General features: G+C 45.0%; 1 protein-coding gene across 3 annotated transcripts in view; it reads left to right on the top strand.

Moving 5' to 3' along the window:
• The first annotated feature begins 222 nt into the window (after positions 1–222).
• Positions 223–14,853, top strand: part of LOC122447044 (basic immunoglobulin-like variable motif-containing protein) — a 62,226-nt gene continuing 47,595 nt past the window's right edge. Inside the window, exons 1-4 of one of the 3 annotated variants that reach the window (XM_043477338.1) lie at positions 223–359; positions 7,311–7,911; positions 8,796–8,867; positions 11,351–11,477. In XM_043477338.1, the coding sequence (XP_043333273.1) occupies positions 7,434–7,911; positions 8,796–8,867; positions 11,351–11,477 (677 nt within the window). In that variant the 5' untranslated portion in view covers positions 223–359; positions 7,311–7,433. Of the gene's footprint in view, positions 360–1,468; positions 1,915–7,310; positions 7,912–8,795; positions 8,868–11,350; positions 11,478–14,853 lie in introns of those variants that run through there. The other 2 variants (XM_043477339.1, XM_043477340.1) reach the window with 2 other exon arrangements.

Raw genomic sequence — 14,853 nt, 5'->3', positions numbered from 1 at the left:
GGCACAGATAAGTAGTAGATGCCCAATTAAGGGGCACGCGCGTCTTGGAGGAGCAGCTAAGATTTCTTAAAAAAAAAAAAAAAAACAAACCCAAAACAAAAACTGCCACTATATCCTCCGCACGTGCTGAGAACAGGTGTAAAACACGATGAAAGGAAGGTGTTGTCCATGACATCGGACGATCGGTCGCCCGGCACGGCCGTCTGGGCGCTGTCCCCGCGCGCTCCGATGGGACGCGAGACGCCGGCCCCAGGGTAACCCGAGGCTCGTCGCGGGCCGCGCGCTGGAAGCTGTGATCCCGGACCCGGGCCGGGCTCCGCCGCGACCGCCGCGGCCCGACTCCACCGGACAGGCCAGAGGTACCTCGGGCGGTGGGCTGGGGTCGAGGTGGCCGCCGCCGACCGTGCGCCTTGCGCGCTGGGCCCGGGGCGGGGGGCAAGTGAGCGCAGCTGGGCCGGGCCTGCCGCCGCCCACCTGCTCTCCGCGGGGCCCGGTGGTCATCCGAGTGGACGCCCCTGCGTGGGGACCGGCCCTCCGGGGAAGAAGTGGGCGAAGACCTGGGCCGCAGGGTGGAGGGAAGCGTCCGGGAGAGAAAGGACGCGTCTTCTCGGGAACAAAGCCCGGTTTGGAGGGGCAGCGGGGACACCGGTGGCCCCCCGGCCGGCGCGGCGCGACCCTTCGCGCTACGCTCGGCTGGGCCCGGGCCCGGAGAGCGCGGTGGCCGGGCCCCCACCCCGCACGGTCCGCGCGGTCGCCAGAGGGGTCCCGGCCAGCTCCGACCTCGTACCGGGAGCCTCCTCCTCTCCCCCTTCCGCCCTTCTCTCGGCCTTGTCGGCTGCCCCCGCCCCCCCTCCCCAAACTCCGATGGGCCGGTGGCCCCGCCGGCCAAAGCCGGGGCCCGGGCTGGGGTCAAGGCGAGGGTTTTCCGTATTGTTTTCTTTGGGGGGCAGTTAACATTAGTAATCGTATCAACTCGTGCATTCAGAAACGCCAGGAGGGGCTTCCTCTTAGCCCGGGGACAGGGCTGCCTTGCACCCCAACCCGCCCCGCGCCCCCGGGCCCCCGCGCGGGCTGGAGGCCTACTGCGCGCGAGTGAAGGGCGGGAGGAGGGCGCGGAGGCCCGGGGATGTCGGGCGGCTAGGGTGGGGGTCGCCCCGTGCTATTTCCTGTGGGCGGGCGCCGCCTCAGCCTCCGCCGGCGGCGGCTGCAAGCGGCAGGCCTGGGCCACTGTCGTCTTCATCCCGGGGGCCTCCGAGCCTGGTGGCGCCGCCAGCTTCGCAGAGAGGGCGGTGGGGCCTCCGATCGCCTGCCCGGGAACCGGGGCTCGCCGCTGGCCGGAGCGCGCGGAGACCGGCCACCCCGCCCCCGGCATCCCGCGGAGGCGGGCGCCTCAGCCTGGGCTGGGGCTCCGGTCTGAGCGAGGAAGGGGCTAGGAGGGCGTGGGGGAGGAGGCTGGAGAGGGGAAAGGACGGAGATCCGATCCCCTGGGCTTAGCGCGTCTGGCCCTCTGGCGTCTATTCATTACATCCTTAAGTCCTTCGCTGCCCCTTGTCTCAGCGGCCTCGGGCAAGATACTTAGATCCCATTAGTTGTCCTAAGTGGAAGCCTTTACTGGAAGACTTTTAAAGATATTTCGTTCTCTAAGCAAACCTGATGCTTAAAAACAAGGATTTAAAATACAACTAGTAAAAGAGTGTAATGAGGCCATGAATAGTGGATTTCATAGTTTGTTTTACAGAGCAGTTCCTTTCAGTGATGAAAATTGTTCCTCCAGCGGTGCATTTGAAGCTGGCCATTTGATGAGATTTCTTTTACACGGAGTTAAAGAGTACTTCTGTTAGCTTCCCTGGTGGCTCAGAGGGAACCAGGGAATGTGGTTCCTGCACATTCCTGCCTGCAATGTGGGAGACCCAGGTTCGATCCCTGGGTGGGAAAGATCCCCTGGAGAAGGAAATGGCAACCCACTCCAGTATTCTTGCCTGGAGAATCCCATGGACCAAGGAGCCTGGTAGGCTACAGTGTATGGGGTCGCAAAGAGTCGGACATGACTGAGCGATTTCACTTTCTTTCTGTTGCTTCTGATAGGACTTTATGAATAAATCAATAAGTCCTGAAGCTTAGGCCCTGCAATCATTCTTACCAGTAAATCTTCATAGAGCTTGGCGTCCTTTACTGGATGAGGGAACCTCCGTTCTCACCCATGAGAACCTGGGAGGAGAAAGAGTCCCCTTGCCTAGAACTCCAGGTCCTGATTGCCAGGGCCACTCCTGGTAAGCCCTCCTGCAATCCAGGCTCCTAATCCTGGGCTTACAATAATGCCTAGGATGGTGCAGGGGCTTAAATATATATCTGTTGATGAGACTTTTACAAATCACCCTGGGGATAGAGTAGGTCAGGAAAACCAGATTTGCAGGAGACAGACATTCATCATATAAACACACATGATCTAGAATTGCACCCTGGTAAGACCTGTGAAGGCAGAAGACTCCTGTTCCATCCCTGGGTGGGGAAGATCCGCTAGAGAAGGAAATGGCCACCCACTCCGGTATTCTTGCCTGGAGAATCCCACAGACAGAGGAGCCTTGTGGGCTACAGTCCATAGGGTCGCAAAGAGTCGGACACAACTTAGCAACTAAACAGCAAAGACCTGTGAAGGAGAGGTACTGAGTTTGTACAGGGTCGCCTGGTCTCACTGAAGGAAGGAAGCATCTGGCAGAAAGTGATATTTGACTGACATCCAAGTATGGCCTTCCCAGATGGCTCTAGTGGTGAAGAACTCACCTGCTAATGCAGAGGACGTAAGAGACTCAGGTTCGGTCCCTGGCTTGGGAAGATCCCCTGGAGTAGGAAAGGGCAACCCATTCCAGTATTGCCTGAAGAATCCCATGGACAGAGGAGCCTGCAGGGCTACAGTCCATGGGGTCGCAAAGCGGTGGACACCACTGAAGCAACTTAGCACACAGCACACGAAGGATAAGGGGAATTAAGTAAATAAAGGAGAAGACGGAGGAGACAGCGTTCAGAGAAAGGAAACATGGTCCATGGGGAGAGGAGAGTGAGGTGGAGGTAAAGAGAGAGATCACTCCAGGTTTGCTGTTTGTTCTAAGAGCAGAGGGTTTTAGGCAGTGGAGTTACATGATCACATATGTATACACGGTTTACTTTCCATTATTTGTACACAGATCAGGTTAGAAATGTCAATGCGTGGGAGTGGACAGGGAACTAGGAGCAGAAATGAATGGTTTATAAAAATACGGGCAAAAGAAGATGTGATGATATGTGAGGTGAAGGCCATTCAGTGGAGGGACAGCCTGCCCCTCTGTACCTAGGCGTTTCCTGAGGCTGTGATTACAATCTAATATATTAATTGACCTCCACCATGAGTCTATGATGAGTAATAATTTGTGCTTTTTCATGTCTGAGAAACTCTGAGGATGCAATAACACCAGTGCCCTGGGCTTTATGGAGCTGTCGCTGTCATGGGGAGAAGAGACGTGGGTCAGACAGAGAAGCTGGGTGGGCTGAAGTTCATGGGGTCCTAAAGAGTCAGACATGACTGAATGACTTAGCACGCAAGTATAGGTAAATAATGAGGAAATCAACAGCAGCCGGGTTTTGGTCTTGGGGTTTGGATAATCTTCCTCTTCTGTGTGATATCTTTTGGTATTTTGCAACATTTTTCTCTAATTTGTTTTACTTAGGTGATAAAATTTATAAATATGACAATTTTTCAAAGAGAAATTTCTTTCTTTTTTTTTTTAAAAAAGATATTTATTTGGCTCTTCCGAGTCTTAGTTGTGGCATGTGGGATCTAGTTCCCTGATCAGGGATTGAACCTGGAACCTGGGCCTCCTGCCTTGGTAGTGTGGAGTCTTAGCCACTAGACCACCAGGGAAGTCCCTCAAAGAGAAATTTCCATCAATAGTGGTTCAGGTGAGAAAGTTTCCATACCACTCCCAAGTTTTACTCTTGGCTTTGGTTGACAGTCAATAGAAAAACATGTCCTTTTGTTGATGATTTTTGTTTGTTTTTTTTTGGTGAAAGTGCAACGAAAAAGATCATTCTTGTGAGTGACCATTATTTAAAAGCAAACAAACTCCAAACACAAACAAAACCAGACTGTTACACTCTTATTAAGCAAGTGCTACGGTCTTTCTGGTCTTATTGATACACAAATGCAGTGATTTCCCTTTCTTTATGTTTCTTGTTTTTAAATAAAATTTTATGAGAGTATGATTGCTTTCCAATGTTGTGCTAGTTTCTAAGGTACAGCACAGTGAATCACCTATACACCAGCATGTCCTCAGTCGTGTCCAACTCTTTGCGACCCCGTGGACTGTAGCCCCCCAGGCTCCTCTGCCTGTGGAGTTTATTTTCCAGGCAAGAGTACTGGAGTGGGATGCCACTTCCTACTCCACGAGGTCTTCCTGACCCAGGGATCGAACCCAAGTCTCTTGTGTCTCCTGAACCGACAGGTGGATTCTTTACCGCTAGCGCCACCTGGGAAGCCCATACATAGACATAAATTCCCTTCCTTTTAGACTTCATTCCCATTCATCCTGATGTTTCTGATAAGAATATTCTCCTATTCTGTTGCTGTTCAGCTGCTGTCATGTCTGACTCTTTGTGAACTCATGGACTGCAGCACGCATATATATTCTCTTATATATGTTCCAGATTAGCTTTGTTCAGACATCCCCACCCTGCTGCACAGAGAGCTGGTCCCATAGGCAAAATTCCATTTAATCTGAGGAAGGAAGCTCTGTCAAAGCAGAGGCTAAATCTGAGATGAAGAGATAACAGGGCAGGGCCTGGAACATTTCTGTCTACCCTGACCCACCCGGCCGGCCCCCCACACCCTTATTCACTGCCCCTTACCATGGCTGCATGCTCTGAGTAATGTCCCACCCTCCTGCAAACCACCCGCAGAACCCCAACCCAGAAATAAGACCTTTCTCTATTCAGCACTTCCTCTATTCCCCATCACCTCTATTCCACTTTTAGTGAAAGGCATGAGAATAACAGAAAAGAAGTAGGAAATGCTTTGCTAGCAGGGAGCTATATTCAATATCTTGTGATAAACCATACTGGAAAAAGACATGCAAAAGGGTGTGTGTATATGTGTGTGTGAGCATAGCTGAGTCACTTTTCTGTATAGCAGAAATTAATACAACATTGTAGATCAGCTGTACTTCAACAAAACTTTTTTAAAAAGAAATGCTTTGCTAGGGCATCTGTTAAGAGAGTAGCTTCAAGTTTGGCCTGTACGACCTCAGATACACAGAGCTTCTTCTCTGTCTCTCTCTTTTTTATTAGTCTCATTTATTTATTTTATTTTTGACTGTGCTGGGTCTTCATTGCTTCGCTGTTCTCTAGTTGTGGTGCATGGCTTTCTCGCTGAGGTGGCATCTCTTGTTGCGAAGCAAGGGCTCTCGGCGTGCGGGCTTCAGTAGCTGTGGCTCGCAGGGTCTAGAGCACAGGCTCAGTAGTTGTGGCCCACGGGCTTAGTTGCTCCCTGGCCTGGGATCTCTCTGGTTCAGAGATTGAACCCATGTCTCCTGCAGGCAGCTTCTTTACCGCTAAGCCACCAGGGAAGCCCTACCCAGAGCTTCTTTTTGAATTTTCCTCCATCATCACATCAGGAGACGAGGAAGAAGGAAAAACCGTCAAAGCTTCCTGTCGAGAGATCCGCTGCTCCTAGGATTTCTACAGGCTATAATTCATTGTGGTGATGGAAGCAGTTTTGAGATATGTATACACCATGTGCGTGTGTGTGCTAAGTCACTTCAGTTGTGTCTGACTCTTTGTGACCATATAGAATATAGCCCGCCAGGCTCCTCTGTCCATGGGATTCTCCAGGCAAGAATACTGGAGTGGGTTGCCATGCCCTCCTCCAGGGGATCTTCCCAACCCAGGGATACAACCCCCAGTCTTTTACGGCTCCTGCTTTGCAGGCGGATTGTTGACCACTGAGCCACCAGGGAAACTTATACACCATAAAATTCACCTATTTATTTATATCTATTTATGTTTATTTCTTTATTACTTATTTTGGGAGAGCACACAGGGAAACGGTTGTTTATTTAAGACAGAAATGAGGCAGAGATACACACCCGGAGAGAAAAGGGCGTGGGCATCTTCTCTAATGAGGAGGAGCCTGGCGCACCTGTTTAAAGTGTACAGTTCAGTGTCTCTTACTACATTCACAAAGTGTGCATTCATCATCACAATCAGGGAACATTTTCATTCCTCCAGGAAGAAACCCCATCACTCCCAATCCCCTTTCGCCTCACAAGCCCTTAGGTAATCCCTAATCTAATTTCTGTCAGCGTGGCTTTTCCCAATCTGAGCATTTCATGTAAAAGGAGTTACACGCTCTCTGGTCCTTTGCAACTGGCTTCTTTCACTTGGCATAATGCTTTCAAGGTTCATCCATGTTGTAACATGGATCAGTATTTCGTTTCTTCTTATTCTCCAATAGTATTTCATTGTATGGATAGACTACATCTTATTTATCCAGTCATCAACTGATGAGAATTGGGTTGTTTCCTTTTTTTTTTTTTTTTAGCTGTCTTATGAGTAGTACTGCTCTGGACATTTGTGTGGACAGATGTCTCCAGTTCTCTTAGATATATTCCGAGGAGTGAAATTGCTGGATCATATGCCAACTTTATGTATAACGTTTAAGGAACTGTTTTCCAAAGTCACTGGAGCATTTTGCATTTCCACCAGCTTTGTATGAGGATTTCAGTTTCTCCACTTCATCCTCGATCCTTATGATTATCTGTCTTTTTGATTCACGCCACCTGGATCAATATGAGGTGGTATCTTGTGGTTTTGATCTGCATTTCCATGATGACTAGTGATGCACATCTTTTTATGTGCTTATTGATCATTGCTACATCATCTTTGGAGAAATGACTGTGCAGATATTTTGCCCATCTTGAAATGGAGTCATTGGCCCTTTTATTATCCTATTTGTTGTTCAGTCGCTAAGTCGTGTCCAACTCTTTGCGACCTCATGGACTATAGCCCTCCAGGCCTCTTTGTCCCTCACTATCTTCCAGAGTCTGCGCAAGTTCATGTCCACTGAATCAGTGATACTGTCCAACCATCTCATCCTTTATTATCCTAAAACATCATTTAAAAATAATTTTTAACCAGATGGTGAGGGATCATGACTTAAGCGTATAGTAGTTGTGAAATAAATATTTATCAAATGCAGGCCTGTGAAACACTTAGAATATGTGTTTGCATTTTGCAGTGTCCAGTGGGTTGTTGATCTTTCTGTCTCCTCCCTCTTTCCCTAGGAGTCCGTTTCTGCAGCTCTCACGTTTTTGCAGAATGCTGTAAACGATTGTCACAGCTGTTTCTCAAGAAATAGAAAGCGTGGCATCCTCTTCCTCACAACAGAACTTTCATAGTTGCATTCAATGCCTAACGTTGCAGAAGCAGAAGGGGCAGATGATTCTGGAAATGGTGAGCACAAGTCCGAGAGACGGTCTCCCGAAGAGAGCCTTCAAGGTGCCGTTCAGTCTTTCTGCACCCGCGCCTCCGGAGAACCCCTGGGTCCCAGAGGAGATGGTCATTATCCGTGGAGCTGTCCAGTGACCCACACTCGGGAGAAGATTTACGCCATCTGTTCAGACTATGCCTTTCTCAACCAGGCCACCTCAATCTATAAAACTCCAAATCCAGCCCGCTCTTCTTGCCTCTCCGATAGTACCTCTTTATCTGCAGCAAATAATTCCTCAAGGTACATTGGCATCTCAGCCAGTACGTCGGACATCATCTACAATGAAGAAAACAGCTTGGAGAACTTATCCAACAGCCTGGGCAAGCTACCTCTAGCGTGGGAAATTGATAAATCCGAATTTGATGGAGTGACCACGAATTTGAAACACAAATCAGGTGAGGAAGGAACCTGGATGTTCCCAAGTGAAAATAAGGAGAAAGCAAGCAATATCACTTGTTTAAACTTGCAATTAGGCATATTTTCCTGTGATACAGGAGACCCAGTTCAGGAAGATCCCCTGGAGAATGGAATGGCAGCCCACTCCAATATTCTTGCCTGGAGAATCCCCGTGGACAGAGAAGCCTGGCAGGCTACAGTCCATGGAGTCACAAAAAGATGGACACAACTGAGTGACTAACACTTTCATTGTGTTTTTTTTTTAATCATCAGTACAGTTCAGTCGCTCAGTCGTGTCCAACTCTTTGCAGCCCCATAGACTGCAGCACGCCAGGCTTCCCTGTCCATCACGAACTCCCGGAGCTTGCTCAAATTCATGTCCATTGAGTCAGTATTTCATTATAGTTTAAAAAAATAACCTTGGGTGTAAGACACTTAGTTCATTAATGTGTTGCCATTGGAAATTTCAAACTTAACCCTTGTGTTTTGAGAGCTTGGGCCAAATCTGAGTGCTGTTTAACGGAAGTATTACAGATAAGCACTCAGTAATTTAGAAATGGGTAATGAGGTGGCTAGAATAGCACAGTTTTTAGTTTTGCAGGGATGTGAATTCATGTTTCCCAATTAAGCATCTAGTTTTCTTTGTTACTATATAACATTTTGACTTTTCTGTTGTTGTTAAAAAGTTTTGAGCACCCAGCAGGGTGTCCAGGTACCACCCAGTAGGTTGCGCACTGCACAACGTAAGGGGGTGCAGTGTACCATCTTCACTGTCGCGATGCGGTGGTTCTGGAGCACAAACTAATGCCCTTCATGTCTTTCTTTGGAACTCACAGTAAGACTGGAGTTTTATGAGGTAGGTCCTGTTGTCTTGATTTTATAGGTGAAGGAATGGAGGCACAGAGGGGATGCATTTTGGGATACACTTACACAGCTAGAAAGAGGCAGAAGTCAGGTTTGTATTATTTCTTGGCTTTTCGATCATTTTGTAAAACCTCTGTCCATCTGCTCATTCATTGACAAAATCAACTTATTTCACAGAATGTTTTGTAAATTTGTAATTCTTGGGGAGTCATTGGAATTTCACTCTGTGTCTCTACTTGTGGGTGATTGATTGGTCTATAACTTTTTTTTTTTTGGTAATATCTGTTCAGGTCCCCTAAGACGTGTTGGGAAGTGTTCTTTCTTCCTGTTTTCTGAGGGGTTTTCAGAGGGGTAGTAACAATCTCTGAATACAGTTATGGGGTTGTCTTAATTCCCATTGGTTCTGTCAGTGTAGTCTGTGCGTTTCATCTACATTGTCAAGGTGCTGACATAGAGTTGTTCCTAACAGTTCCTTTTATCCTTCTAACACCTGGGGGTCTTTAGTGATAACTCTTTTTTCATCCCTGATGTTGGTAGTTTGTGTTCTTTTTCTTTCTAGCGGTGGGTGTATCAGCTTTGTTTGTCTTTTCAAATAACCAGCTTTTAGCTTTGCTAATTTTCTGAATTGTCTGTTTTTTGTTTCACTGATTTATGCTCTTTACTGTTTTGTTCCTCTTATTTTGGGTTTACTGTGTTCTTTATTTTCTATCCTCTTGATGCAAGACTTTTCTGTCTAAGTATTAAAAACTCTAAAATTGCTCACTAAGTACTGTTTTGGGCTTCCCTGGTGGTTCTGATGCTAAAGAATCCTCTTGCAGTGCAGGAGACCCAGGTTCAGTTCCTGGGTCTGGAAGATCCTCTGGGGGAGGAAATGGCAAATCACTCCAGTATCTTGCCTGGAGAATCCCATGGACAGAGGAGCCTGGTGGGCTACAGTCCTGGGGTCACGGTCACAAAGAATCAGACACCACTGAGCAACTAACACTTTCACTTTGAGTGCTGTTTCTGCTGAAGATCATAGATTTTAATACACTTTATCTTTAACTGTCATTTAATTTGAAGTATTTTCCAATTTCCCTTGTTATTTCTTCTTTGATTAATACCGTATTTAGAAGTATGCTATGTTATTTCCATATATTTAGGGCTTTTCTAAATACCAATGTCTAATTTAGTTCCATTGTGGACAGAGGACATATGACCTCAGTCTTTTTAATTTTTTTTTTATTAAAGTATAGTTGATTTACAGTGTCATGTTGTTTCAGATGAACAGCTCAGTGGTTGGGTTATACATATACATATATATTTTTCAGATTCTTTCCCCTTACAAGTTATTACAAATTCTTGAGTATAGTTCCTTGTGCTATGCAGTAGGTCTTTATGGTTCCAGCTGGTTTTGGGTGCCAGATGGTTTCATTGTAGAGCATCTTGAATGACGAAAATGGATCTTCTTCCACATTTGTTTTCTAAACATGTATCTCTATAATCTATATTTTCTAATTTATGACTAACTCATGAAAATGAAACATTAGCTTTTATTTAATTTTTATAGCAGATTGGCTTGGTTTAAAATGTAATACTCTGAGAGATTTTAAAGTGCACCTAGCTAGGACTTCCCTGGTGATCCAGTGGTTAAGACTTTGCACTTCCAATGCAGAGGGTGCGGGTTGGATACCTGGTCCGTGAACTAAGATCCCACGTGAGGTGAGATCGAAAATAAAAATAAAGATATAAAGTGCACATAACTATCTGAAATGTTCATGGTGTTTTAGTGAAATGAGGCTTGGATGTTCATTAATAATATTTTAATTTATATTATTTTTTGACTGGGTGATCCACTGAATGGAAACAAAAAAGTAAAAAAATCAAACAGTATAAAAATTCACTTTTGTCTTCCTTTGGTGAAGCTCCCAATTTTCCCTCCCCCCATAGATAACCACTGTGTTGTCTTTTGTGTCTTTTGGAGAGTGTGTGTGGTGTCTGCGTGTCTGTCTGTGCACACATATATTCCTACTTGCACACAGAAAGGAGACTTTGTTTTCCATTCTGGCTCCAGGTGCTAAAGTTGCATTTTAATAATGTACTTGTATGCATCATTCTTAATTCATTTTGTGGTCTCTGTAGGCCTGGAGCTATTTTTAAACATCACATCATCAGATTATTGGATCTGCTGCTTTTACTTTCGCAACAGAGTAACGTTAATGTGGTTTTATTGTTTTATAGAAAGGATTCATTTTCTGGAAATTGGTCTCGTTAAATATTTTACCATTGCTAATTTGATTTTCTAGATGTGGCTAAGCATTTTGTGATTGATTCTTTTGCTAGCTAAGTGACTAGCTCAGGAATTAAAATATAAGAACCTGATAGGAAATAACATTCATGGGTGTTTAAATGTGTGTTTATTCTCTATCCCTTTCTTTAAAGCAGTAGGGTATTCTTGAAGATACATGTGGTTTTTCAATATGTTTGCAAATAGCATTTTTAGACCTAGCTACTTTGATATTTTGTTACATGATTAATTGTATTGTTTTGGGAGCTTGCTTCATCTTACCTCATTTTTATACTCTTGTGTTCCAGGCAATGGAAAGAAGCAAGTTTCCAAGAAAAAAACTTCAGATAAGAAAGGAAGACATCAAAGGGAGTGGCCTCAGTATTCTCCTCTTGAAGATATTAAGCAGCGGAAAGTATTAGACCTCAGACGATGGTAATCGCTAAAAATTGACCATTTTTACCTAACTGTCATATCTAATGAAATTAACAAATATTTGCTTAGTATCTCATTTTTGGGCTTCCCTGGTAAAGTGGTAAAGAATTCAGGTGCCAATGCAGGAGATGTGAGTTCGATCCCTGGATCAGGAAGATTCCCCTGGAGATGGAAATGGTAACCCACTCCAGTATTCTTCCCTGGAAAATACCAGGGACAGAGGAGCCTGGAGGGCTCCAGTTCATGGGGTCCCAAAGAGTCGGACACGACTGGGCTGCCGAGCATACACACAGCGGTCCTCGTAAACCAGAAGTTAGATGTAAAGACGTGATTAGATTCTGGTTGAATATTTGGGGGCAAGAATACTGTCTTGGTGACCTTGCGTCCTTCATACTGTATTCCATCAGAAAGTATGTGGAGTCTGCTCATTTGGGATTAGAGGCTCTAAGAGTGATCACTGGATTAAGGGGGCCACAGCCTTAGCCACAGTCAGATTCCTTTCTTCCCTCTGCAGCCATCAAGTCATCACACTGTTGACGTGGCATTGAGCTAACATCTAGATAACCATCAACTTTTCACCTAGTGGTCACCAAACCCACTGATGACCCCTGCCTGAATCCTGTTATAAAATGGAGATTTTTCAAAATTCTGTCCTTCTGCCTTTACTAACTAGCATTCCTTTAATGAGACGATCTTCCACTTAGCAGCTGGGGCTATTTGGTGGCTTTAACATAGAGTCCCTATTATAAAGAAAAGGATGTTTAAGTCATGATAGCTTTTAAGTACTACTAATCTGTGACTGGAGGTTTTAAAAATTCTTTTGTGTGATATTTTAGAAATATTCGATTTCTTTCTCTTATTTTATAAATATTGGACGCTTTGCTGTGGGCTGAGTGCAGAGAGGCAGAAAACAGGACTTTATTCTCCAATCTAGTTGAGAAGAGAGAAAAGTGTAAAATATCTCAGGAACTTGGTCAGATATGGGTGGGTATAAACACGAGAGGAGGTAATGATCACTGAAGCGCTTCACTGAGGAGCTGAGGCTTAAGAAAGGAAAATGAGGAGGTAGAGAGTCTAAAGGTCTTTGAATGGATGGTGGGAAAGTGTCTGGCAGGTTGGTAATGAAGAGTAGACTGGTCTGTCTGGAGTGAGGTTCAGAGCAGCTAAGAAACTTACCCAACATCACATGGCAAATATGTAGATCTTGCCTTGAAAATGAAGAGAATTGAACTCCAGAGTCCTTGTTCTTTCTTTCTAACAGCTTCCACAGTCTATTTCTTGGGTGTCAGGCTAAGGATTTAGAACTTTTTTCTGGGGTAGAGATAATCCACTGATGCTTTCTTAACAAAAGCATATCTTACAAAGATAAACTGGTAGACTGTATTGCAGAAGTGACACAGATAAAAAACATTAATTTTAGTTTCTTTGGAGCGAGGTTTTATGCATTTTGTTCTGAATCCCTTTGACTTAGGATTTGTTATAACCACATATATGAGTAATTATTCTTAATAGTGTAACCTAAGGCCATAAAGACTTGGATGAGGAAAGATAGATGTGAGAAATAACCTAAGGGGAAAAATTACCTGGATGACAACTGTATTTCCTGGAGAATGTTATAAGATTAGAGATGGAATGGAAAGACCCACAGGAGATAGTAGAATGTTAGTAAAAGTTTTAAGCTGGTCATGAAGAAGACCAGTAAACAAGTTTGGACTGATGAAGAAGTATGAAAAATCTTAACAGTGCCTAAACTTGATCCCAGGGATTTGTGAAGAAGTGTATAAGATGGAGGAGGGAGATTGAACCGTGATACAGTAAGGTCTTTTTACTCCACTCCTTCCCTCAAACCCATGAAAACAATAACAAGATGAAAAACAGGAAATCCTCTGTCTTCCCTGAAACAAAGACATAGCAATGTCCCCAAACCATCAGCTCTAATACGTACTCATCAGATCCCATACGTTCTGTATTAACAGAGGAGATACTGAGACCTCATAGACTACTGCTGGCCTTGAACAATGCAGGTTGCTCTACATTTCAGGTGACATCCCCGAACCGTTTGGTGACTCTGGTTAAGTCTTGGGGTATGAGCCGTGGAGTGAGAGGGGAAGAACCTGAGTTCTTTGAGGAGATCCAGGTCAGCACTACAGAAATGCATGGAGGGTTGCAGAAAACACTGTGCTGATTGCTACTCTATTATCATACCCCCTGTATGCCAGCTGAGGACCCTCCCTCTAGGGATTTACAGGCAAGGTGGTGCTTACAGGAGGGCAACACAGGCCACACACCTCCTGATTTCAAAACATGTTACAGAGCTACAATAACCAAGATGGTGTGGTACCAGCCTAAAGACAGACATAGACCAATGGAACAGAATTGAGCTTAGAAATAAACATTCACGCAAATAGGCAAATAATCTGCAAGGGTGCCGAGACCACAAGATGGGGAAATGATAGTCTCTTTGGAAAATGGTGCTGTGATATCCACATGCAAAAGAATGAAACTGGACCCTTACTTCACGTCATACCCAAAAATTAACTCAAAATTGATTAAAGACCTAAATGTAAGACCTAAAGCTATAAGATCCTAGAAGAAAACATAGGGGAAAAGCTTCATGACATTGGATTTGGCAGTGATTTTGGGGCTTCCCTGATAGCTCAGTTGGTAAAGAATCTGACTGCAATGCAGGAGACCCCAGTTCGATTCTGGGTCAGGAAGATCCACTGGAGAAGGGATAGGCTACCCACTCCAGTATTCTTGAGCTTCCCTTGTGGCTCAGCTGGTAAAGAATCCACCAGCAATGCAGGAGACCTGGGTTTGATCCCCGGGTTGGGAAGATCTCCTGGAGAAGGGAAAGGCTACTCACTCCAGTATTCTGGCCTAGAGAATTCCATGGACTGTATAGTCCATGGGGTTGCAAAGAGTCAGACACAACTGAGTGATTTTTCACTTTCACTTTCTGGATTATGACACCAAAAGCACAGGTAACAAAGGCAAAAATAGACAAATGGGACTACATCAAACTTAAACATTTCTGTGCACCAAAGGAAACAATGAATAAAGTGAAAAGGCAGCCTACAAGGTGGGGGAAAACGTTTGCAGATCATGTATCTGATACGGGATTAATATCCAGACAACATAATGAATTCCTACGGCTGAAGTTGCAAATAGTCATACATGTAGCTCAACTAGGAGTTTGCTTTGGAATTTTAGGAGTTGACATCTAAATTTATATATCTGTAAATTTTTTTCCATTTGTCTGGGTGATATTCACTTTAACTAGTCGTACTTAGCCATCATTCTTAAAAAGCGTGATTTATTGTTGTGCATTTATAATGCATGCATGCTCAGTTGTGTCCAACTCTTTGCAATCCTG

This window comes from Cervus canadensis, chromosome 9 (genome assembly GCF_019320065.1).
Source record: "Cervus canadensis isolate Bull #8, Minnesota chromosome 9, ASM1932006v1, whole genome shotgun sequence".
Taxonomy (NCBI): Eukaryota; Metazoa; Chordata; class Mammalia; order Artiodactyla; family Cervidae; genus Cervus; species Cervus canadensis.
Note: the sequence above shows the minus strand (reverse complement) of the source record. Positions and strands in the feature narration are given on the sequence as shown.